General features: G+C 37.7%; 1 protein-coding gene across 2 annotated transcripts in view; it reads right to left on the bottom strand.

The window, feature by feature from the left end:
- Positions 1-1,925: 1,925 nt before the first annotated feature.
- SYNE1 (spectrin repeat containing nuclear envelope protein 1) overlaps positions 1,926-26,350 on the bottom strand; it is a 437,342-nt gene continuing 412,917 nt past the window's right edge. For both annotated transcript variants that reach the window (XM_089530176.1, XM_089530177.1), the window contains 9 exons: positions 25,713-25,855; positions 23,210-23,336; positions 19,369-19,580; positions 16,879-17,079; positions 15,791-15,919; positions 15,055-15,267; positions 14,296-14,388; positions 11,664-11,722; positions 1,926-2,820 (listed from right to left, as the gene is read on the bottom strand). In XM_089530176.1, coding sequence (XP_089386302.1) covers positions 2,571-2,820; positions 11,664-11,722; positions 14,296-14,388; positions 15,055-15,267; positions 15,791-15,919; positions 16,879-17,079; positions 19,369-19,580; positions 23,210-23,336; positions 25,713-25,855 — 1,427 coding nt within the window. In that variant the 3' untranslated portion in view covers positions 1,926-2,570. The remainder of the gene's footprint in view (positions 2,821-11,663; positions 11,723-14,295; positions 14,389-15,054; positions 15,268-15,790; positions 15,920-16,878; positions 17,080-19,368; positions 19,581-23,209; positions 23,337-25,712; positions 25,856-26,350) is intronic.

Below are 26,350 nucleotides of genomic sequence, written 5' to 3'. Positions count from 1 at the left end.
TAGTTGAATGAACTTAAAACCTCATATTAATTTACTTATTTTCCTTCACCTCCTGACAACTTCTTATGTCTCCGCAGATCATCTGAATTCCAGGTCTGGAAGATAAATGCCAATAAAACTGCTCCAGTGTAAGCAGATTGGGAACTGTGGTCAAATGGATGTTATGTGCAGCAACAGCAAAAGATGAATGCAGTAATCATGCCATGAGAGGAAATAGAAGCAACTGACCAAAAAAGAAATTAGTGTCCAGTCGGTTACCTCATATTTCATTTCAGCTTGTGGAATGTGACAGGTATCTTAAGTGTAACTCTCAGTCTTCCTTCTAGTATGAAGCTTGGAAGCTGTTTGGCTGACTATAAAAACTCAGCTCTAACGTCAGATGGGAAGGGGGCATGTCAGTTTTATAATGCCATCGCTTCCTACAGAGAATACCAGTAATTTGTTTCAGGTGCTGAGAAATCTGTTACAGATTACTAGCTATAGGAGCATATTGATCCCCAGGTTTCTCTAAGTGTACTACTCTATCTTAGGAGCCATTGCTTGGTGCAGATATATCCTGAGGCTGCCATGTGAAAATTAGTTCATATTATAGCCCCACTGCAATTAAATCAACTAAACAAGATTTTTACTCTTCCTTGTTACTGTTGCTGTGTGCCTTCAAGTCACTTCTGACTATGGTGACCCTAAACCTATCATAGGGTTTTCTTAGCAAGATTGGTTCAGAGGGGGTTTGCCTTGGCCTTTCCTATGAGTCTGAGTGTGTGACTGTCCAAGGTCACCCAATGGGTTTCCATGGCTGTGTGGGGAACACTTGTCTCCCGAGTTGTAGTCCGATGCTCAAATCACCATACCATTCTTAGCTCTTCCTAATGCATAGTAAAACACAACCATTCCTTCCCTTTTAAAAAACGTTCAGACCTGCATGGCAGGGCTACATGTAAAGCAGGAGTTTCAAAAATGAGAAAATGAACAGAGATTAAAACTAGGATAAGAATCTTCACTTTTTCTAACTTGAAGAGACATTTTCTAGCTATAACTCTAATCAATAGAAAGTGCTTACACAGATCTGAGATAAATATTACCATCATGGTTTTTCATGCCACATAATGTGCCACAGATTTTTGTGTGGTTATGCCTGTTTCTTCTATCCATCTGTTAGCAATCTGCTGTAATCATGAACAATGCAGTTTGTCAACACCTGATAACAGTTGCTTATATATAGAATCTAGAGAAAATAATGTTGAGATAATCAATAGGAGATACCAGTGCAATAATGAAGGAATATTCCAATTGAGATATCCTTGCAGCAAGAGGTACACACGTGCATGAACCTGTATTCAAAAGATTGCTTGGGGTGAATGGATGGCACAAATAATCTGTGGAGAAGGACAAAATATGTGTGTGGTAGAATTAGACTGTTTGTCACTTGAACACTGGATTGATGATGTCAGTCCCAATAGTACCAGGCATCTGTTTGGGAGTGTGCATCCATGAATCTCAGATCTTGATGTGGACTCTTCCTTCATGGAGCCTGTTTGTGCATTGAAGACACTCCAGTTGTGGAACTCACTCATGCAGATGTCTTGTAAAGGGTTAGGGTGTGTGTGTGTGTGTAGCAAAAGACTTTGCTATTAGACTGGAATGTCCTGAATGTTGTCCATCATTTAGCTTTCCCCACATATTTCTAAATAGAAAATCACCATGTTCTTTTAGTTTGTTTGTGGGATTGTAACACATGCATGTACATGTCTGTTCACACATAAGATAGAGAGAGAGATTTGGTCTTGACAATTTGCTTATATGTTGCTCCAAAATATTTTTTTAAAGCACACAGACAAAAGATTTGTTAGTTTTCTCTAACAAGAAATAAATAAAACTAGTCTTAGCAAACTGTACATACATAAATATGTTTTTAATACTTAACATTCATGGCTTGTTCATAGAGCCTCCAAGGATTTCATTTATTACATCCATTATTATTTTTTAAACTATAAAAGTGCCATTCAGATTTACAGCTTGTGCATTCAAAGCCAAGGTTAGAACATCATGCCTCACCCCAAAACCCCACAAAAAATGGGGAAAATAATACATCGCCTTACAAGCTCTTTAAAATTTTATGTTCCAATAGTATCTAAAATTTCTTTAGCACAGTTTGTTTATGTATATACACACACATATATTTCTGTATACTGTAAAATGCCAATAGTTGTAGATAAGAAAAGTCTAAGAGATTGTTTTGATGAGTACACAGGAAAGGTCTTCCTTTAGACTGAAGTCCTTGGCTATGCATAGTACAGGGCACCAGCCCAACTTATAAAAGTGGCTGAAAAACACAGAACATTAGCTGGAAAATAAAGATGGTATCAGTTATTTCATATATTCAAATATTTCAGTGCCAGAGATATGAGTTTTGTTACTCACATAATGCATGACTCATGTTTATACTGGTATGTTTTTAATAATGCCAAGGATCCATCTTCTCTTGGGCACAGAGGTTACAGGAAAGCTATTGCATTGGGTGTACCTGCACAGGAAATGTACCCTACATCCCTGTCGTCTCCTCAGCTGCTTCATAAAGGTGGTGGGCCATTGGTATATCTTAACATAGGATGAAAGGAGCGTGCAAAGTTATTTGAGAGGGTGCAGCTATAGTCTTCCTCTGTCATCGGTACCAGGCAGGCAAGACCAATCAGGAATAGCAAAAGAAGTTGAAGTGGGAGAGCAGCTCTGAGGACCCTGAGGAAGAAACACTGCTGTTGCTGCTGCCGCCGAACTAACTGACCCTCAGAATGGGAGGAATCGGAGCCACCTCTTGTGCGCCTGCCGAGAGAATCCAATGGAAAATTAACCTTACCATAAAGGAACATTGGCATCAACATCATGCTTCCTGGATACAGTAGTTTAACTATACATGTGGAGCCCATTATTTAGAGACCACTGTCCATGTTGTGTTAAAATTTTCAGATGTCTGCTTTGAAATGATAGAAACATTATTATTTCTGAAAAATCCAATCTTGTCAATATCAGTACTTCAGGATGCAGTCCTAACCAAATATTAGGACCTGCTTTCAAGTAAACTATTTGTGGATTGAGAAGTAAGGATATATACATTCACTATATATCTTTAGGTATGTTGACGACTGAGGATGACTATATTATTATTATTATTATTATTATTATTATTTCATGCCACAGGAATAATAATATGAAAATATTCAGGATTTTAGCACTCAGGTAGTAGTGTATGCTGTGGCCTCATTTTACACTGAACCAGTGATTAAAAGTCATTGTTTAACTTCAGATGGATCCTTCCTCTTGTAATATAATCCACAACTATGAAAAATTCACAAAAGAACTTTTGCATGTCCTGACAAAGATTTCAAAGTCAGGAAACAATTTCCACCCTTATTCTTGCGATTAATCAAAGTTACTTCATCTGCCATTGTTAACCCGGAAAGGAGAGGGAGTGGGTGTGGGCGTGTTATTTCACTGTTACCTTTCATTTTATGAACATATCTCTTCTCATCCTTGAAAAACCTCAGGAAAATGAGGAAGTCCCATTTTCTGATTTTACTTGACTAAATGCAGACTTGAATGCTTGAAGCTAATAAATGATTAACTGTTTTAGATGATAGGGCTGGCAAGAGGTCCAAGATCAAAAACAAAAGGTTGCAAATTATTTACAAGAACATCACTGAAGTTGAGGATGGAAAGCTGGTTAAGCTGGTGTTATGTAGGCTTTGTATTTATGAATGCATTGAAAAGATATGGCACATTTAACAGCATCAGAGAATTCTATATTAAAATTCAATTAGACCCAGCCTGATCTTGCCAACCTGAGGAATTAATAGTCTGAGGTACAGACAAAGGAGTAGGTGGGACTGCTTAACTGCCACCTCAGTGTCTACACAGCTTCTTTCATTGGTATGATTATTTCCTTAGATGACTCTTGCTTACTCTTTAGCCTTGTGCAGACATTTTATGCATGGAAATATAATTTTTCAAAAAGTTACCAGAGAAAGGAAATGGGGAAAAATAATCTAGCACTACTTTCAGGACTGTTTTATTTTAGCATGACTTTTCAAGGATTTCAATCGACTTCCTCAGATGTAGACTGAAATCCACAATATCTCATGCTGAAATGAAAGAAATCAATCTTAAAGGTCTTTCTAGAGTCCTACCTCCCACCTTTAAAGCAACATGGGTGTGTCTGGGCCATGCCTACTGGCCCTATGTTCAGATACTGGAAGGAACATTTGCAGACAAACCTTGCATACATGCTCTCTAGCAAGCATAGGCTTGGACTGTGCAGTCTATATCCTTGAAAAATGAATGTTCTGGACTGTGTGTTTGTAACTTACAGAAGTGGACATGTATGTAACCAGCCCTTTGGCAGATTTTCTAAAGAGAAGAAACCAAAATGTTTTGTTGCACCCACACCTTACTACAGTTCTGGCACTGTTACCATACACTTCCATGAGCAAAAAGCAAACAATATCCCTAATTTGCTAAAAGATACAATCTTAGGGACACTGGATTTAAATTCTTCCCCTTTCATGGGATGCATTTCATGGGTCAGTCACCATATCTTAACCTAACACTACTCTTCATAGGTTTGTTGTGAGGATAAAAAGGTGGACACTCATGTTTGTCATGCTGAGAACTTCAAAAAGGACTGGATACAAATGTTTAAAACTTGAGTTATTCAACAGTGCTGGAAATTTATCTGCTACACTTCGAATTGTTTTGAACTTATGGCAATGCTAAGGCAAGCCTATTACAGCCTTTTCTTGATAAGATTTATTCAGGGGTAGTTTGCCACTGCCTTTCTCTGAGGATGGTAGTGTGTGACCTTCCCAAGGTTATCCAGTTGGTTTCCATGGCTAAATGGGGCTTCAAACCCTGGTCTCCCAGAATCCTAGTCCAACACTCAAACCATTACACCATGGTACCTCCTAGTACACTTGGTAGAAAAAGCATAATCTTAGTTGAAAAAGAGCATGGAGCTTATAAAGCTTGGTTCCCCTTTGAGGAAGATTTTAAATGTGCTCAGAATTAATTTCTGAAGCCAAGCCTAAACATTTTAATAGTTGTTCCAATAAATCACCATATCAGCATGTATAGGACTGCAGACTTGGTCTCTCTTTAACTTCTGGCTGTTTTTATATCTGCTTTTTTATCTTGTTTCAATATTTGAATGTTTTAAAATAAATTTTTATTATTCTTCTGTTTTGGGCTAGTTATTATTCTTAGCTTTCATTTCTTTCTAAATGGCTTAATTGTGTTATCTCAGATTTTAAAGAATTACCGACCTGCATCTCTGTTTCTAATTTATCCATTTGGTTTCAAGGCCATAACTACTACTGTCATTTCTATCTGTAATTTGTTTTTTATTTTCAAGTAACTGCACAAATACTCTATTCTTTTTACTCTTGGTATTGCCTTAGCAATGTTAGCAATGTTAATCATTATCAGTTTCTCTCTTCTGAGTAAGATGGGAGGAGGGTTAGAAGTAGTTCTCCAAATGATTTGTTCCATTATTGTTCATTTATTAATTTTTTTTTAGAAGCTGCCTTGGGGAACCTTTTGTTTTGAAAGGCAAAGCTGCAGTCAAATAACCCAACATCACTAATATTCATTATTTCATTTTTATAGATTTTCCCCATAATTTTCTTGCTCTGTCCAATATATATTATTGTAGCATCATGTTTGTTGGCCTTCCTTGTTCTTCTCTTACATAATTTTTTCTATCATTCATCCTGAAATCATTATTTCAAGGTGCAGTTACGATTACAGTGCATACATAATCTATTGTCTAGATTCTACTTACATCGTTTGGTTTCTGCATATTCATATTTTCATTCCTTCCATTGGCCAATTCTCTGTTTTATTTTCATTGAAATGGCAAAAAGCCTGGTAACTAAATGGGACTTTATTTTCATTCCTTCCATTGGCCAATTCTCTGTTTTATTTTCATTGAAATGGCAAAAAGCCTGGTAACTAAATGGGACTTAATTCTATGTTGTCAGCCTCCCCCCCCCCCCATCTTCTTTTCCAATCTTTATGCTTTCCCCCCTTTATTGCTCTTTATTTGTGGGGTTTTTTGCCATAAGGTATTTGGTGACTTCATTATTTTCCTGTTCAAAATTAAGATAGATTGTTTAAAGTAACCTATGATTAATGATTCTTTCCTTTCTCCAGTTTTAAACTATTTTTAAAGTTTGTATTTGTTCCCTCTACAAGTCTGTAAACTAGACTGAACATGTATTAAGGCAGAGCCCATATATTTAGGATGGTCTCTGAAAAATCTGGGCATTTTGTCATAATCATCTCTACTACCTACTATTGCTAAGTGGGATCCAGGCCAAAATAATCATTACTGAAATCACTTACAGCTAACTTTTATGTTGAGTACAATGCATTCTAAGGACTGATACGTCCATGCAGAGCCAGCAATTTAGTATTAGCACTGTAGTTGTCTTTCATGATATAGTTGTATAGATTCCATAAAAAATTGTCTGAGGGAAATTAATATCGATTTTAAATGTACAGAGTTAAAAGAAAAACCTCCCAGATTCTGCATTTCATTGGGCTCAATTGCTACATTCCAACAAACAGGTTGTGCTAGACAACAGATTGTAATGCACAAGTGGATTGCTGAACAAGGAGTTCTCTTGCCAGAGCTGTCTATAAGACAAGTAGCTATTTTTCTACAAAACATAATTTAGATTAAGGAGCAAAATAAATAAAAAAATAAAAAATAAAAAATAATAATTGTAAGCCGCTCTGAGAGCCTATAGGGCTGAAAGGCGGGGTATAAATACCGCAAATAAATAAATAAATAAATAAATAAAATGTCTGAAATAGAACTAATAGGAATAAAGGGTGGTACTACTATGATAGGAGGTGGTGGTTAATACTGCAAGACAAGCAAACCAATTATGCTCATATGTTTCTTGAGGACCAATTTTATAAGTTCTACTTCAAACACTTTAGTTGTATATTTTTGTATGGAAACAAAAATATTTACAAATCAATCAGCACTTCAATGATTTCTAAATTCTGGTTACTGAAATCAGCGGCTAGGTTCCAATAGAGCAAATAAGGCAATTAAGGATTCATAACTTGAAGATAATGCACTAAACAATATATTGTATCATGTAATGGCTTTAATTAATATCTGACTGATTACTGCTTAGAGCCATTAACAGGAGCTTTTTGATTAGGCAAAGCAATTCTGCTAGATGCATGGGAGAAGAGATGGTCTTCACTAATTCCCTCTTCATCACCCAAATCTGTTCTGCTGGTTGTGGGACTCTCTGGAAAAATGAGAAAGGTGGCACTGGGTTTGCGATGAGATTAAATCAGCAAACATCACCACTGGAACATTCTGAGCAGAATTCTGGATCCAGTCCTGTATGTTGTAGTAGAATTGTCCTGTGTATGCCCACACCTTGAGCATTTTATGTAATCTTTCTTGTAAAATGTTGCAGCCATCATGTAGAGATGCAAAATTATGGTACAGGTCACAAGGAAATGACTTCATATTGCTCATTTGGTCAGGGGAAGACCTAAAGCAGGGAATGAATGAAATACCATCCTCTTATTCATGTTTCCCAGCATCCGGTATACTCTTTTGGACACTGGAGGTAATATCCAGTGTTGGTGAGTAGACACCAACACCCACATTCCCAATGGAATTTTCCAGTTCTATCCATTATTGAATCTTGTGGTAATGAATTATGCTGTATGAAGAAGTATTTCAGTTTAAATGCCCCAAATCTCCCATTTTGCTCCAGTGGGTGGCTCTAGATCCACTTTCTCCACACCCTGCATACTCATGTATGTTTATATAATGTCTCAGTTTACTTTGCTTCTAAGATAAACAGTGCCAAACTTTATTGTGTTTCCTCACAAGGGAGTTGCTCTAGCCACTTGATCATTTAGTCTCCCCTTTCTGCATCTTTTCCAGCTCTACAGCACTATTTTTCATTTACAGCGAACAGAATGCTGTATAAGTGTGGTAAAGCTGTACACCGTCTGTATAAGGTCACTACGTTATTGACCATTTCAGATTTAACTTCTTTATTCATTATATACACTTATTACTTATAACAGCTATGCTAATTTTGTCTGTCACTAATATCATATTGGTACATGCACAGCAGCACAAGATTAATACCCCTTTTTGACATGTCTGTACAAAAGTATTAAGAGTCATGAACAAAGCCAGAGCTAGCGATTGGACATGGAGATTATTCCTGACACTACTTGCTCTGGCCATATAACCACTGTATTTATTTCATGAAAGCCAAGGTGATTCTTTCGACTTGGGTTATCATTAGAAATGAAGAGCAGGACAAAAGAACACGGTGCTTGATTAATGACTTCTGACTGGATCACTGGCGCCAACACCTAAATAAAGCTCTTTCAGGGAGCCTACAGTGCAAACACATCTACAATCACTTTAATCTCTTACCATTTTTATCACATGAAACTATCTATACAGACACAAGTCCATGGCTGCAGTCCAGTGTACAGCTTTTGTACATGAAGAGTATTCCATCTGTCGCCTGTGACACTTGTATGTGCACAGCTCCACTTGCCACTTCTGGCAATAAAAGGCCCATGTATCGCTTCAAAAATTGGTTGAAATCACTGGTCTCCCATACTCCCCCAACCAATAGTGATTGCCTCCTTTTATGGAATCCAACATTTCTTTCTTTGTGCTGATTTTTTAGCCAGAAGCCAAGATCCAGGGACAGTGGGTAATTATCAGTGCATCAACTTGCTGCTTAGCCAGGAATGCTGGGAAGTGATTTACAAATGTTCACTTCTGCCTGCCAGTGCAACTGGCACCAATGGCATATCAATGAGAGAAAGCAGACTAGGGAATTTTTTAATTGAACCTATCCTTGACAGGGCCTGACTTTGATTTTAAGGCATCAAACAGACATCTTCTTATGAATGAGCAGGATCTTTATGAACATTTAAGGCCACTACTCATTTAATTTTGGACAGCAACTGTTTGTGAGTTAAAATGACTTTGTTTCTTTTTATAAGTTCGGGCCACAAAGCTTGGTGATCCAGTGCAAGATCAAACACAGGTGAGCAGATTAGAGGCATGTCAGAATATTAAAGAACATGACGGCTTGTGCTCTTTTATCAGTTAAAACTGCACTACACATCAACTACAACCTGTCTGGCTTGCATGCTTGATTAATCTTCCCATTCAGTGAAAGCCATTTGTATTCCATGCTTGTCTGAATGACAAATTGAAGATTGTGTTGTACTGCTGAGAGATGTGTTAATAAACAGCGCTGGAAAAAGTAGATCTGAGAAGTGCCGCATAGATGTCACAGCTAGAAGGTGGGGCAGGCCTTAAAGCTGCAAAATGTGGCTAAGATGCATGCAAGGTTACCAGAAGGTGGTTGCATTTCTGGAGGAAGAGGGAAGCAGAGAAGCAATGGACAGGGCAGGCACTACTGTTATCTGACCCTAGTAGCAAATTTCCCTCATCTTCCAAAATTCAACTTCATTATGCAGATAGTAGAACTAGCTTCATTGAGTTTGGGTTACTGAGCCATTGTTTCTTTTTGTGTGAATAAAAAAAACCCACATTCTGATTGGAATGCTCAAATTTTCCTTTGTTTGTCTTCTAAGAAAAGAGGCTACTGGGGGACAGCTTTTAATAACTTAACTTTAAGGAGTAAACTCAAATTGATCGTGAATGGAGAAATGTGCTCTTTTTGCATGAGTCACAAGACTGGTGTCAATGCAAATTTGTTTTTAGAGATTCATGTCCATTTCTGGGTGTGAGAGGAAAGTGCAAGAAGGATTGGGATATATAAAATGTATTGCTGAGGTTGGGCTAAATCAAAATGGCATAGAAGATACAGATGTGTAAACGTTAATTCATTTTTCTTTACTTATGGAAACCAGAAACTTTACTTTTAGAAAACTAAAACTAAGATTAATTTTGCATCCCATGTTCTGTGCTGTCAAATGCAAATGCAAAACTGTTTCCCAAAACACCCCAGTGAATCAATGGGGATTTGGTAAATTAACCCTTATGTAAAATTGATTGTGAAATTGTCAAGTTGATGGACACTTTTTGCAGGGGGAGAAGTGCATTAATTTTCTATCAGAGCTACTTGTTCCTTGTCAGCAAAGTGGCACAATTTGAAAGACACAAGCTGTGTAAGCCTGTAAAATTTTAAGGCATTGTAAGTAGTACATGGAAATAAGTGGCTGGCTGACTAGCATCCCCAATTCCATTTATTTTACAGTGGCATTTTGCTGGTAGTGAGGGGGGGATTTGTATTCCTGAGCACTTGTCATCAAGTGCTGAATGCATTTGATTTACTGTATGTTTTGTTTACTTTATGCTTGTTTAGATGGTTGATGTATTGTACACATTTTATTTTTGTCAGGTTTCTAAGGCTCAAGAGGTTGAAATCATAATAATTAAAAAGCACAACCCAGTGAATGCTACATATGCTAGGCACATTGAACATAATTTGGGTTCAGCACTGAAGTACACACTTTAGCTTCACCAATTTCAATGAGTCCTGGACTTTATTAACATTGACAGATTGCACTGACACTGGCAAGTCTTTACCACAGGGGTGACAGAATTAGTTATACAATTGCGGTGAGCTACGTTTTAACAGTTTTTAAAAACCTCTTTTTATATCACTTTATTCCCTGTGAAAACCAAATGGAAAAGGACTGAGAACATAAATATCCATCAGTTTTGCAACTCTTGACTCTTTTGGGGGTCATATAAAGAAGGAAAGGCTCAGAAAGGTAGCATGAATTGCTGATTGGTAAAAAGGTGGAAAGAGACGTAAGTACACACACATATCACAATGACAGAATGCAGAAGCACTGTTAGCTACAGGGAAGACATGTTATGCTGGACACAAGTAAAAAGCTGAAAGGTCTGCTCCCTAGTGATTACTAGAGGTGAGGCACATGTTCTCCGAATGCCCTGTATATGCAAGCTTCTGGTTAAGGCTGTGATTAGTATGCTGATTCTGCAAGTAAGTGGTTTCAGAGAGTGAAGAAAAGGTATGCTGCTGCCAAATCTTCATTTGTGATATATTTCAGGTTTTGGATTGTGGTTAGAGCCATGAGGTTTGAAAACCCACAAACCGAACAAAACTTTACAAACTTGATTTAAAAATAAATAAATAAAGGGAAAGAGTGGTGTTAGCATATTTCATCCAAATTTGTGGGCTTTGTGAATTCTGATATATTTATTGGTCCAATATACCTGCTATAATTTAACATCTAGAAACAAAGAGGATGATAAAAGTCTTTGCCGTTGTGGACCTAAGCATGGATCTGCTAGAAAATGTTTAACTGCACTGTCATGCATATAGTATCGACATCCATGCAATTTAATGCATCTGAATAATTTAAATTTTATTAAATTGGAAGAAAAAGCTGATTACAAAGGATATATCATGGACATCTCTTTCCATGAACATTTTGTCTTGGTGTAATTTGATATCTGTAGTAGAGGAAAGTCTGTATCTATATGCTTAACGTCTGTTTTTTGGGGGCAGGCCAAATGTGGACAATAAACACCATGGGCGCTTTCTATCATCCTCTTGGGAGTTCTAGAACAGAGTGCAGAAACCAGGAGAATAAGGTACCTGCTATGTGGACTGCTGACAGAGGGTCCAGGCTGTGAGACATTACATTTGCCTCGTGGCTGTTTGCAATGAACAGGGGTAAAGAAAGAAGAATGTTCAGTCCAGGCAAATAAAGACAAGCTACTGATGAAAACAAATTAAAAAGTGCAGCAAAGGAAACACAAAATCAAATGAAGTAACTAATTCCCATGAATCAAGGAAACTGGCTTTTCTTTTCTGCTTCTAGTTGAACATGAAAACAAATGTAAAACATGAACTAAAAAAAATAACAAAAAAGCCATTCACAAAAATGCAGCACACTAAGAAAACTTATGGAAATTTGCCTATGTTAATTGCTTGCTGTATTAATCCATATTTATACAAAAGATGTTCAACTGTTTGCTGACACTTTAAAATGTTTTGAAGGTCATGATTTTTTTAAAACCTTCCTTTCTCATCTAGTTTTTAGAATCAGTAAGTACAGTTTCAGCATCACATTAAACCATTTTGTTTCTCATTATTAGCCTAGCTTTGGGTACTGGCCCAAATACAGTACAAATCATGAGGATGATACCTCAAGCACAATATGTGGCAAAGATCAAAGATTTCACATGGACTCCCAATGCCACCAAAAGAATTTCAGGTTGCTATTGGCAGTGACATGGACATATCTCTGTGATGTAGTAACCTATGCTACATCTCATGTAGTCAGATGAAGAACTGTGGAAATTATTTTGACTGATTTGCCAGTAATCCTCAAAATGTGTAAACTCTTCCCTTAATCTTAATCACTTGACAACTTGTACTATTATTGTCAGTTGTGTTATTACTTCAGTGTTTAGTGAACATTATATATTTGGAATCTTAATTAGAAATATTTTCCTCCAAAAATATCCTTAGAGAACTAGCTGAAAAATAAGAATGACAGAATTTGAGCTAATTGTAAAGTTGAAGTGCTAGAAATTAAGGGTGTATGATAAAAATAAGAATGGACATCAGCTAATCCACTCTTCTCATGTTCATCTGCTAAACATAATATATATTAATAATGTTTTAGAAATGTTTAATGCAAAAAACTAAAGTAATGAACCAGAAAATAAAAACTGACTGATTTGAATCTCTTCTCCTTGAAAAGCCAGTGTTCCTTTACATTCTTAAACTAGGATCTAAAAGAAACTAGTGAATGTAGTAAAATCAATATTAAGAGGCCATAGAGTTCATAAAGACAGAATTAAGATGCTTTTGTAAAAGAGCAAATGAAAGTTGATAGTTTTCTGAAAGCTAAGGAAAGCTGAATAATATTTAAATTAAATCAAACAAACAAAAGGAATGGAAACCAAGTTCCCTACAGGACTCAGTGAGGAACAGTAAAGCATGTGGCATGCAGACTGGCTTGTACTATATGATAGGGCTGAGTGGAAGTGTCCTAGGAGTACAAAAAAGAAAATGTATTGTTTGCAAATTTTTAACATATGCATGAATGGAGTGGTACTGCTCTTTTCAGAGTGGGGGTGGGAGTCACTTTGTTCAGTAAGTCAGGGAATCAAATACAAATACAAAAAGTATTAGCTAAGCAATAAAACAGCTAGTTTTCTTCATTTGCTGTAATACCAGCAGCAAATTGAGGGGAAAGGGCTGATTTTAATGTCAACAGTGACACAAAACAAAGGGCAGCAGATGCATTAACACTGGGCAAGGTTTTGACCTTCATTGCTAAGAAAACAAAGAAAAGTTGGTTCATTTGTTTGTTTTAATCCCAAGGAGGGTGATACCACTCTCGACCTGCATATGTTCAATTTCACACAGGTTATAAAACACTACTATTACTACTTCTACAATTGTTTTTAGCATTCCTGAGATTTCTTTTGTGATAAATTAGTGGCACCTGTCATATTTCAGTCCACACGTTACTATATTGCTTTCAGCCCTTCCATGCTTCCCTATTTTCCACAGACCTGATTCATTCTGGGCACACTATTATCTGGGGACCATTTATGAAACTACAGCTCTGGAGGCAAGCTGTCCCTGTGAAATAGCTCCATGCTTGGTTCAGGCCATTTCTGTTATGCCTGGAAAACTCTCAAGACCTCTGGAGAATCCCTCCATGTCAGCTGACTACTAACACCGAGCTGTACCCTTCCAAGCTTCTATTTCACACAGACTCCCACCTAGCAAAACAGCAGGTCTGAATCTGATTTAAGAAGTTGTTCTATGAAATCACCCTGGAATGTATACTTTATTCTTCCACTGCAGAATTCAGCATACATCAAAGTGCCAATTTCAGTTCTTGATGAAACTTCCCAACAAGGGGAGGGGGGATTAAAAAACAACTGAACAATAGTGGCTGTTCACCTTTTGTTAAGTTGCCACCCTGGGAATACAGTACAAGGAAGACAGCATGCCACATCATGATACACCAGCCACACTCTGAGTCCTGGTTTTGTTTATATTTAGCATTTTATAATTCTGATTTCATGCAGGGAAAGAGATGCAGGAAGTTTAGGGGAGCAGCATTTTTGGCAGGAAAACTCTTCTGGGTTGTTGCCTTCTTTTTTTGGTCTATCAGGAAGAGATGGTGTAAACCTTACATTTGGCTACAGCTATATGGTGTTTCCATAAAAGGGCTGGCAGCAGGTGTCTAGTATGACATTACCGTTCTCTGTCTGCTTGGAGTACTCCTTCCAGATACTGGACTGAGAGATCCTGAAGTGTCCAGTTCATCAGCTGATGACCACGAGGAGAGATCCTAACATTCAGAATCAGCAAAGATTAGAAACAGTAAAAACGCTATCTTTTTTAAAAAAAGGATTAAAAAAAGAGCAAGTCTGGTTGCATGCAGTACGTGAGGACATGCATACACATACTGTATCTCGCCTTGACAGGGTAGTGTTACTCCTGGCCCAGGCAAGACCCTGAGATGCTAATGTTGTAAGCTGCCCCGAGCCCCAGTCTTGGGAGAAGGGCGGGATATAAATAAATATAACAACAACAATATTGTTCTTTTTCATATATAAAGTAAGAGGTGCTGTATACTCAGCCAAAAAGGAAGTACCACTAAAATTGTAGATGCTATTTCTACACAGGGAGATATGCTAGACTGGCTGAAAACTCATCATATCCTCTGTACACTCTACTAAGCAGGAACAGAATGGGACATACTGGGAAGGATTCCAGTCACACTTTCAGAACTGAGATAGGACAATAATATATATTTTTCATCCATATGGTACAAGCTAAGTCCTACAGCTATAACTGCAACTAGAGGAAAGAAAATAATATTTTTAAGAATTGCAAATTTGAGTTAATTCCTTCCACTACTACAACAAAGGCCTCTCTTGTAGTAAAAAACCACACTGATGAGAAAATTGGCATCAGAATATTACTGTGATGACAGCATGAAAGAATGACTTACCAGCTGATTGCTAGAAATATCTAGAATTTTCTCTAGCTCTTTAATGTGATGTGTGACCTCTTTGAGAAGGATTTTGAGCCTATTTCCAATAACATGGACCTTTTCTTTGGCTTCTAGACAATCCTTGCCTTCAGCATTGACTAGGAGTTGGCAAGACATGTCTTGAAGAGATGCCACTTTCAGCTGAGATTCTAGCAGCTCACGTCGTATTTGCTATTAAGGAAGGCAGTCATGTACATTTTGTTGCTTTAAACAGTATTTTAAATTCAAATACAATTCAACTTGTAAAGTGGCAAAAATATCTGGGAAGGCAGCAAATAAAGCTACACCTTCATAAGTTTTCAGTTAAGAAGAAAAAATGATATATGAATCTAAAGAAAGAAATAATACAAGTTTTTTTTTGTTCTAAAGTCTGCCCGCACAATATTTTAGAGGTTCTGTTTTTCCAAAAATATGTCATAGTGATCCCACAATAAGCAGAATAGATAGACAGACAGACAGACAGACAGACAGACAGATAGATAGATAGATAGATAGATAGATTGCAATAGATTTCCATATGAAATCAAAAGAACCATAACAATCATAGCAAGGATTACTAAAAATACACACTCTTCTTTGTATCAAAATAATTCAGACTATAGAATTAAGCACATAATCTAAATTCAAATTAGTAGCTTTTATACTCGCATCTATCTTCCTTGCTTTTGTGTTGATCAAGGTACAGATACTCTACCATTAGGAGTCTGTGATGATCTTGCAGAGTGTCAGAATCCAGATTTGGATTGATAGGTACAATCTCATTTTTTCTTCTGTCAATATTCTCCAGCCACAGCAATAAACCATGGCTCATCTCATGGAAATCCTGGAAGTGACAGATAAGAATTTAACACCACAAATGTTTTATGCCTCACAGTAATTTAACAGCTGCACTGAATGTGCTATGCTCTACAATCTTCAAAAACCATGGTTTCTGAAGATCAGAAGTGAGATGTGTACTTTCTTTTCACCCTTTCTCTTGCATCTTGCTTCCAAGCCCCTTTTCCACATCTTCCTCCCACCCCTTCTCCATTTATCATGTTGTTCTATTGTGTGACATCAAGTCTTTTCTGACCCATGGCGACCCTAAGGCAACCCTATCACAGTGTTTTCTTGGCAAGATTTGGTGTGGGGGGTTGTCTTTCTTTCTTCTGACACTCAGAGAGTGTGACCTGCCCAAGGTCACTCAGTGGGTTTTAATGGCTGAGCAGGGATTCAAACCCTAGGCCAAAATCCAAACCATTGCAGCACATTAGCTCTCATATATCATGAACAAGACATATATATAGTTTGTTCCATATCCTCAGAATTGATGAGGATTGGAGAACATGATATTCATATAAATGCTGCTGCCTATGGGTATAATATGGCAAACTCTTGATGGCCCTGAATTTTTAATGCCATAATCCAGGAATAACCAGACACACTGATCTATTCTTTTACATTTACTGTATTCTTTTCAAAGATATAAAGTCCTACAAAGGGCATAAGGCTGGATACCTTTACGTTATGCTAAACAGCACAAAGATGGAAAATGTTCAATCAGTGCTTCAGAAAACAATTCAGGAAATGTGTAATAGATTTCATTTAATGTGGTGGAACAGTATAAAATTTAGGCTTCTGTGAGTTAAAAAAAAAAGGGGGGGGGGTGAGGCCTTTGTTTTTATATGCACATGACCCAAAGCCTTGTTTAAATTATTTAAGGCAGGATAAACCACACTGAAGTCAATTAAGTGCACACATTCAGGTCAGGGAAAAAAAGTTTTTGCCTAGGGTAGAACAGACCTGACATTGCATTAGAGCATTCTGCAGTGAACAACGCCATTCTTCGAGCATAGTGCAGACATGGTCCCAACGCATGTTCATCTGAGAGAGCCTTTCTTGCAGCTTCTTGTTTTCTTCACTGTCAGACTGCATAAATTCTGAGCTGCATAGATTGACTGACAAAATGATGGCTTTGCGGTTATCAACAGCCTTCTGAAGCTCCTGAGAAATGAAAGGGCACAGAGGTGGAAAGAATGCTTTTAGATAGGAGGCATGTTAGAAAATTCAAGAAGAAACAAGGTTAAGTTTTGCAGTTCAACGACAGTTACTATGTGGGAGTTTTTAAAAAGTTACTAAGCTTTTTTTTCCTACTGTATTTAAGTGATGCATCTGGCAACTGGGTAGTAACAGCCCATTATATAATGTCTCAGACTCAGTATTTGCAGTAGAACTCAGAACAAAGTAATAAAAGATTTTAAGAACTTCAAGCCTACAGGCAAGGTTGAATTTGGAAAAAAAATCACAAGAGCTGGCATCTTCTTCAAACAACTGGACTGAACACACAAACTACTTATGAAAAGTAATGCACAAATGATGGAGCTCAGAAAAAAACAGAGCACTGTTTTAGCAGCTTCAAAGCAGGCTTAGGGAAGCAAGAGGTTTTTCTGAGGCTTGGGTAGTGCCTTTGCTCCATAAGATGAAGAGAGAGTTGGCATCTAAGAAAGGTATTTTGAAAAGAGAGAGAATAGGAGATAGAGAGAGGAAGAGAACAGAAAAGATTATAGCATGAGATACAGAGGCTGGCGGTGGCAAGATCTTAAACTATAATTCCCTGAATCCCCTATCCTAGTTAATGGATCCTGAGACTGGTAGTCCAAATAATTTTTCAAGCTCTGGTCAGACAGATGAGAAAGATAGCTGGTTATATCCTAAACAAACCTATAACAAGCCTCTGAATTCTGCTTGTTTCTGGAGTAACTAGAAGTACCTCACTACTTGCCTTTGTTGAATTTTTACTGCCTTTGTTTATGAGACAGATAAATATATTTTTTTTTAAAAAAATTACACTTGGCCCAAAGTATTCCCCATATTTATGCCCTGTTGAACTGAAGGAATAAGAACTGTGAACAAATAAATAAATATGTTACTTTGATTGTGGGCTGTACTGTCATTAAATGTTAATTTAGTATAGTTCCTCACTGCAAGCTACCCTATGGTATGGGGAAGGCCATACAAATATAAAATAAACAAATGGCTCAGTCACTTCAAAGAGGTAACCCACATATCAAGAGATGAACATTATCTGGTTACAGGATGGAGACAAAGGGGTGAGGGAGCAAGGGCTTAATCAGAAGCAAATCCACGGCTGGAAATATTATTTCCCCCCTCTTCAATATCCAATAGTACTTGCCCAGTACTATGGAATGTGCTCCTGGCTGTTTTTTTAAAATATCTTCAGTAGTTTTTGCCTCTTTCTACGTTTTTTAAAATCCTGTAGAATCTTATTTTGACTCAAACAAGCTGTTATGTTGAACCATACAGAAATTGGACTTCACGTTGCTTCCTGATTTCAAAAGTACCTATGTAGGCTGAAGGAAAGCCTGCCCCTGTGGTAAGATCCAGAAAAAGTCCACTTACACTGCAGAATTAATGCAGTTTGACACTGCTTTAACTGCCATGGGTCAACACTATGGAATTACAGGATTGGTAGTTGCATGAGATATTTTGCCTTTTTTGTCAAAGAGGTTTAATGCTATGGAAGCTCTGGTGCCACAACAAACAAATCCCTGGATTCAACAGGATGGTACCATGATGGTTAAAGTATTGCCAAACTGCATTAATTCTACAGTCTGGTAGCAGCCTAAGATGATAAAAGATCTGGAATCCAAACTCAGTGGTGACAGTGGAAGAAACTGAGTATGTTTAGCCTGGAAAAGAGATTATCACAAAGTGATATGTTAGTCATCTTCAAAATTTGAAGGATTTCTATGTGTAAGATAGAGTCAGTTTATTTTCTGCAGCATCAGAGGGTAGGACCCAAACCAAAAATGAGAATGAAATTCCTGATGGAAAGAGACATTTAACAGTAAAACAGAGTCCCTTGGCAGGTAGAGGACTCTGCTTCATTGGAGGTTTTGAAACAGAGGTTGGATATGAACTACAGTAGTTTACTGGGAGCGAGGAGTTGGACTACATAACCCTTGAGTTCCACCTCTTTGATTCTCTGACGCATACTGTTGTCCTTTTACTTCAAATGAATCATCTCACTCTATCCCTAAATACAATTTTTAAACTATTAACGATGAATATATATGTTGGTCTCCTTTAAACCACAATTAATTCAGTTGTCATCATTCTTCATTCCCACTCGCATGGAATTTCTCAGTCCCTTTTTGAGAAAGAATTGAAATAAGCCTTAACAATCAATCAATCAATCAATCAATAAATAAATAAATAAATAAATAAATAAAGGCATGTTAGGGGAAAAAAGAGTTAGGAAATAAAACCTACTTTCAATTTTTTAATCCGGAGTTCAATGGTTTGTATGTCTGTGCTGAGGTCAAGGCAGCGCAATTGCTCCAACTCCTCTTCAGTCTCGCCCAGCCAAACCCATACATTGTTTAGGTCAGAGCTGAATTGCTGCCACTGCTGAAGATTTTGTTTCATCCTCAGTTCTTTACTCAAGGCCTGGGCCTGAATTAATTCCCATCGATCAATCACACCTGGGGGTAGAAGATTTTGCTGTATAAAACTAGTTTCTGAAATTTTGCCTGATGCTCCTAACTTTTCATCACACCACAGTATGAACCAGAATCCAAAAATGGGACTTACAAGTAAACAGAAGCTTGATTATTAATAAATGATATTGCCAGAGCTTGTCCATGTGCTTCCCTCCACTGGGTCACACATGTAAATGAGTAGCTCTCATTCAGTCCTATAATGCAATGCAAAGCACTGAATTTAGGGACAATGTCGTCATGAGGACTAGTCTGCTCTCTACTTCAGTTCAGACAGTGGCTGAATCAGATAATGATGTCAGAATCAAGTCCTGTTCCTCGAGCTTGATCCAGATTCAAGCACAGAGGGGGACACAGATGAGAAGATGAGTTGCCTTTGGGATGTTTTCTCTCTCCTACTCAGAGTTCTCCCAGGTCAATGGATGCTGCTTTCCCCCAGCTTCTCATATTTTACAAACCTCACTAAGGGCAGTCTTTACTTTTTCCTTGTTATACAATCTAAGAACGGCAGGTGAAGGCATCAGAACTTTAACAACACAGAATCTCTTCAGAGGCCATGTTATACCAGTCCATGCAACCTTTGGAAGGCTTCCAAAGACTGCTTGACTTTGCTGAAGTGATAGCATACTTTCCGCATGCTTTTGCTACTTTTCTCCCATGGTTTTGACTGTTTCTACTTCAACTAAGCCAGACCCCTCCGCACCTACGTTGATTTGACCTGACCTTACCAGATGTGACTCCACTTTATTGGCAGTTAAAGTGGTCTAACAGTTATTTTGTTTTCCTGCACTCTGTTGTGACCTTAGAGGTTGGCCAGAAGAGGGGGATATATCATTAGGGGAAGGACTGTTCAGAGATACATTTTGCCTCTCTCTTGGAGTCTTTTCAATTAAAGCTCAGCTGATTTCTCAAAAACAAACCAAAAAACACAACAAAAAACCAAAAATGTTTGGCAACAATATTGGAGGATTTTTAAAATTAAAACTACCTCCTGATGAGCTTTTGTTTGCTTCAGCCAGACAGCATGCCAGTCTACTCTCTTCTCAAGATTCCCTACAGTGAGTGCAAAAAGTTGTGCCCTCTGTCTGAGATTTCTTCAAAATTATGCTTCATTATCACACAGCCAAATTACAACAAAATAATGTACTCTGTTTTTTTGTTAACTGGTCAGGTAACAATCCAAACAAGGAAATTTTTATAGAAGGAGCTGTTCTGATTCGTTTATTAACAGCATTCCATAACACACACTGAGTGAACGATGTGATGTGGCAGCTAAAAAGGCCAATGCAATTTTAGGCTGCATCAATAAAAGTATAGTGTCTAGATCAAGAGAAGTAACAGTGCCACTGTATTCTGGTTTGGTCAGGCCCCACCTAGAATATTGTGTCCAGTTCTGGGCACCACAATTTAAAAAGGATGTTGAGGAACTGGAGCGTGTCCAAAAGAGGGCGACTAAAATGGTGAAGGGTCTGAAAACCATGTCCTATGAGGAACGACTTAGGAAGCTGGGGATGTTTAGCTGGAGAAGAGAAGGTTAAGAGGTGATATGATAGCCCTGTTTAAATACTTGAAGGGATGTCATATTGAGGAGGGAGCAAGCTTGTTTTCTGCTGTTCCAGAGACTAGAACCCGGAGCAATGGATGCAAGCTCCAGGAAAAGAGATTCCACCTCAACATTAGGAGGAACTTCCTGACAGTCAGGGTTGTTCGACAGTGGAACACACTCCCTCAGAGTGTAGTGGAGTCTCCTTCCTTGGAGGTCTTTAAGCACAGGCTGGATGGCCATCTGTTGGGGATGCTTTGATTTGGATTTCCTGCATGGCAGGGGGTTGGACTGGATGGCCCCTGTGGTCTCTTCCAACTCTACGATTCTATGATTCTATTATCATACCATCATAAAAAGGCCAATCAGAGAGAAGAAAAATAGTCTGTTTTCACTATGAGTTGTAAAAACTCACAAAAGCAAATCCACACAAAACATTTCCCCTGGAAATTCCAGCTTGAGTAAGGAATGGATTTAGATTTGTTTTAAATGCAGAAAAGGACACATCTGTCTTCTCACCCAGTGTCTTAGAAATTGCTGCTATCTGGATTTCTAGACGTACTTCATAGCTTTAAATGTGATCACACAAGATGAACACCCACTAAAGAGACTTGACTTCTTTTATTCATAACCTAAAGATCACATTGCCTACAATAATTATTCTAATCGGTTTCTTTTAAAAACTGGATACAGACATCTCACTTGCATCCATCCTTTCTGCTTATCACAGAAATAAACAAGCATTAGAAGTTTTATTTTACAAAAATATTATAGATTATCAGCACTTGTTCCTCAAACTATTTTATATACAGGTGCTGCATGGAAAAACAATTATATAGGAACATTTAAGACAATAGAATTGGATCTATATAGCCATATCAACATTCCCCAACATGACACCCTCCAGATGTCCTGGACTACAAATCTTGTCTTCCATAGCTAATACTACCATAATGTGTATTATACTACCATATTGTAACACATCTGGGGGGTGCCAAGTTCAGGAAGGCTGTTCTCTTTTATAGGTTTAAAGGAGTTTCATACACCTCTTTCCAAGATGTACCTCTCAGAAAACCCTAAAATAAAGTTTGTCAGAGATTATTATCATTAGCCTCTCTGGAACTCTCATCCCCAAATAAAAGGAACAAGGTCCCTGAACATTGTGTTGTTATCTTAGAATGGATTTAAGAGAGAGGCATGGATCTGAAAAGATTATGAATTTTGATGTACCATTTCATGACTGGCACTCAGCAAATCTACCAGAAGACATAGAATAGCAGTAGGCAGCTTTGGTAGGGCTGAGGATCAGATTTCTGCCCTAGGAACCTATGGGGCAGATGTGGTCAACTATGGAAAGCTATGGGGTTGCATTACCTCCCTATGAGAACTTCTCCACCATACTCTTGCAAAATAAATAAATAATCAATCAATCAATCAATCAATCAATATTTGTTGTCCAAACCTCCCCTATTGAGAGTGTAAGCATTTCACAATGTTTTGGTCTCCTTATTACAATGATTTAGGCTCCTTATTAGGCCTAATAGAGGTCTTTTTCTACAACAGAAAGTTACCAAACATCATTTTCTTCCCCCCCCCCCCAAAAATAAAACTTCTCCTGGGCCTAAAATGGCCCAGGCAAGCCAAAATCAGGTGAAACGTTCCTCCCACCCCACTCTTTAGAGGGCATTTTGGAACAAACAAATCACATTTTATTTTATCTCTAGGACTACAGAAATAGTCCTGGGGGAACCCTGAAACCTATTTAAAGGGTTTATCTTTTCTAGGCATCTTCTAGGAGAGGCAATGGTCAGTCTAAGGGAACAGAGGGACCAGATGCTGCAAAAACAAACCCAGGAGGTCACACATTGACCATATCTCATTTAGAAAATCTTTGTAATGGCATATCTGGCTGATTGCTAGATAAGGAACATTATTATATTTTTATTAGATGCCCAAAATGGATTGTAAGGTACCGAGGAAATACATATGATGCAGATGTTTTAGGACTTGTCTTTATTTATTTATTTATTTATTTATTTTACATTTGGCGGCAAGTTTGAATATTACTTACCAGCTGTTTGTGTTTCTGTACTGTTCAGGTTAAGAAATCCAGATAATTTCTCCTCCTCTTCTTTCAGTTTGCGCTCAAGCCTCCTTACGGAATCTATACTCCCACTACACTCGCCTAGAAGCTTCATCTGTCCAAAAGACAACACCAGCAAGTTCTCATTAATCTTATTCATGCTGCAATAATCAGCAGGACTTTGATTCTAACCACAAAGCAATTTCCGTAATATTTCTTAAAATAAGTCACCATATGGTGAAAGAAGTCAACAGCCTTAATTATCTGCAGATTTTAAAATGCACAATTCCTTGGTTTCACTAATATATTCAAGAAACAGGTGTAGCTGCATGTTAATGAAATGCTGTTTTTTATTGTAGGGTATTCAGTGATATTAAACAGAAACATAGACAGAACATATGGGTAAAGGAAGCCAAATAAGATGATTGCTTGCTCTTAACAGCCACTACAGGCATTGTGGTTAATGTTGGGGCCAATTTGCACATTCCTCTTTGGCAAAATATGGGGTGTTGTTCAACAAACACCCAATTCCAGGGTTTGGAATTTGGGTCCTGGTTTTAGTATGAACATTAAAGGAGCTATCCACTCTCTCTCTCAAATATGGGATAACCTTTTAACAGTTAGGGCTAAATCTTCACCACCCACTCACTTGAAAGCTGGCACTGCTGAATTTACAATTAGGTAGTCATTCACTAGAGCTGGGAATCACAAATGACTAGTGCAGGTAGCCTTAGTACAGTTTCCTTTTCTTTGAACAGTAGATTCTTTTTGCCATATCAAAACTATTGTAAAACAATGGTTTCTGATCTTGTTTTCTTTGTATTATGCACGATTGCATTTTAATGGATACAACTTCACATTTGCCTTGTGTAGACAGAATGACCTGTTTGGTTCACTGTATCACTTTACTCATGTGTCCAGATAGGGACTGGAAAAAAATACTGTGTGGGACTGCAGCTCCCACAGTCCCACAGCTAATCTGGCCATAGTTGCTGGGAGATTCTGGGAGTCAGTAGCAGTTGGAGACTCCCATGTCAGTGTGGCAGTGAGTCCAGGTTTAATCCATTTTTAATCCACATTTATAATGAGCTATTTACATCTATTCCCAAAACAGGTTTATCTCCTTGAAAAGCTATTTTAAGACTATTCAAAACCTGGAGCAGATTCACTGCCTCACTCACACAGGACCATCAGCCCCCACCAGTGGGAGTTGCAACCCTCCAAGGGAATTTTCGGAAAATGCAAGTCTAGATGACTGTTCACCAGGTCCCAGAAATTTTCAAAGGCTGTAGGAACAAACGTTTTAAACCTGTGGCACTGATTTGGATTTTTTAAAAAGCATCTAGTTCACTCCTTTTGCATGCATGGATTCTAGTTTTAGAGGATTTATAGATAATGAATAATCATATTTGTGTTTGGTTATACCACAAAAATAAAATGAAAACATCCACAGCATATTAAATCCTTCAATGAGACATTTGTTTTCATTTTGTAACCATTGAACTTGATACTTTTTGAGGGATGAGGCCTATCTTCCCCCCCCCCTCTCTAAAATGGCTCTGTAAAGTACCATGCACACTAATAACACTAAAATAAATAATATCAAAGCAGAAAAACAAAATCTACAGTTGGGAAAACATCTCACAGTCATTCCAGAAATTATTCAGAAAGTGTATGAAAGTATGCTAACATATCTGAACAAATTTAAGAAAAGGTTTTTTCCAGAATTACAGGAAGTGTCAGTAAAAAATGTATATTATTATAAAGCCCATGAAGAGGGTGAATATATGACTTCTTACTTAAGGAGCTGAGTCTAAGGGAAAATAATGGAAATAAGATACAAACAGCATTTTATCAGTTGTACAGTAAATATCGGTATATTCAATGCATAATTTGCATATGCAATATAAAAGTTATTACATCTTCTGTAAATTAAGAAGTATAATTGCACTGCAGCCCATGAAACCTTACACTATTACAATTTTTTTTCATGCCATAAGGTTTCATATTTATTTCACTGGTAGGTGAGACATAGTGCCAAAGCAAATGCTACTTCATCAATGAAACAATTTCCCTTTGCCTTCCTCCTGATTTTATTCTACAGTAAGTACATGAGGTCCAGTCTGGATTGGGATTCTAGCTTAGAGGAAGGTTTTTAAGTATAATGACGCCTATCATGCCTGCAATTTTTATTACAAAATAGTGACACATTAAAGCAATGGATCATACTTTTCAATATAAAATTGTAGCTGTGACAATATGCTCTGGATTAGGAGTAAAGCATGAGAAGGAAAATTAAAATCCTCTTCCCTACTAGCCTTCCATTTCAGACTTTTCCCCATTGCAGAGTAAAGCGGGGGGGGGGGGGGGGCATGCTAGCTATGTATTTAAAGCAAAGTCGGCTTTGGCTCCAGGGCAGCTACACTATTCTGCAACTCAGGAACTGTAATTTTGTATCCAATCACTAGGTGGCAACACTTGTAATACTTACATATCCCTTGTAGCTAGAATCTAGCTCAGGCCCTGTTGGTGTTTTACTACGGATGATGTTCTCTGTTTGCTGTATTTGGAAACGACTGGTATCTAAAGCCTTGTCAAGCTGACGGATGTGTGTTTCCAAGGAACTTGGTTCTCCTGTAGCAAGTATATAAAAGCAAATGTTACCAGCCTGGTCCACTAAAACATGCAAAGAATTAGGATATAAAATAGGTGATGGTGTTAATTAGGTTAGAAAGCATGACAAAGCTTGACTGCAGTAGCATGTCTGTGATGAATCAAATTTGTAAATAATGAACAAGTGTGTCAGCAACTGTTTGGGGACCAGTGATTCTTGGGAGAAATAAATGATGGCTATGGAGACAATTGATTTCCCAGAAACAATTCTAGATGGAAGAGAAGACACTCTGCATGAATTATTGCATCCTGAGACATTTTGGCAATGTTTGTGGTATTCTGACTAGGTAACTGAAGCTCTCGGGAAATAGCAAAAAAGTTTGGAAATAGCAACGTTTCTCTCTCCTCTTAAGTGCTGGGTCAGTTTCAAATCTCCTGTATTTGACAGTGTTAAGCAGCAATCCTATACACACACTGAATTCAGACCTGCTTACTTCTGAGTAGGCATGCATAGAA

Source organism: Sceloporus occidentalis, unplaced genomic scaffold (genome assembly GCF_023333645.1).
Source record: "Sceloporus occidentalis isolate IW3139 unplaced genomic scaffold, rSceOcc1.0.p SCAF_6, whole genome shotgun sequence".
Lineage (NCBI taxonomy): Eukaryota > Metazoa > Chordata > Lepidosauria > Squamata > Phrynosomatidae > Sceloporus > Sceloporus occidentalis.
This window is presented reverse-complemented; position numbering and strand designations above follow the sequence as displayed.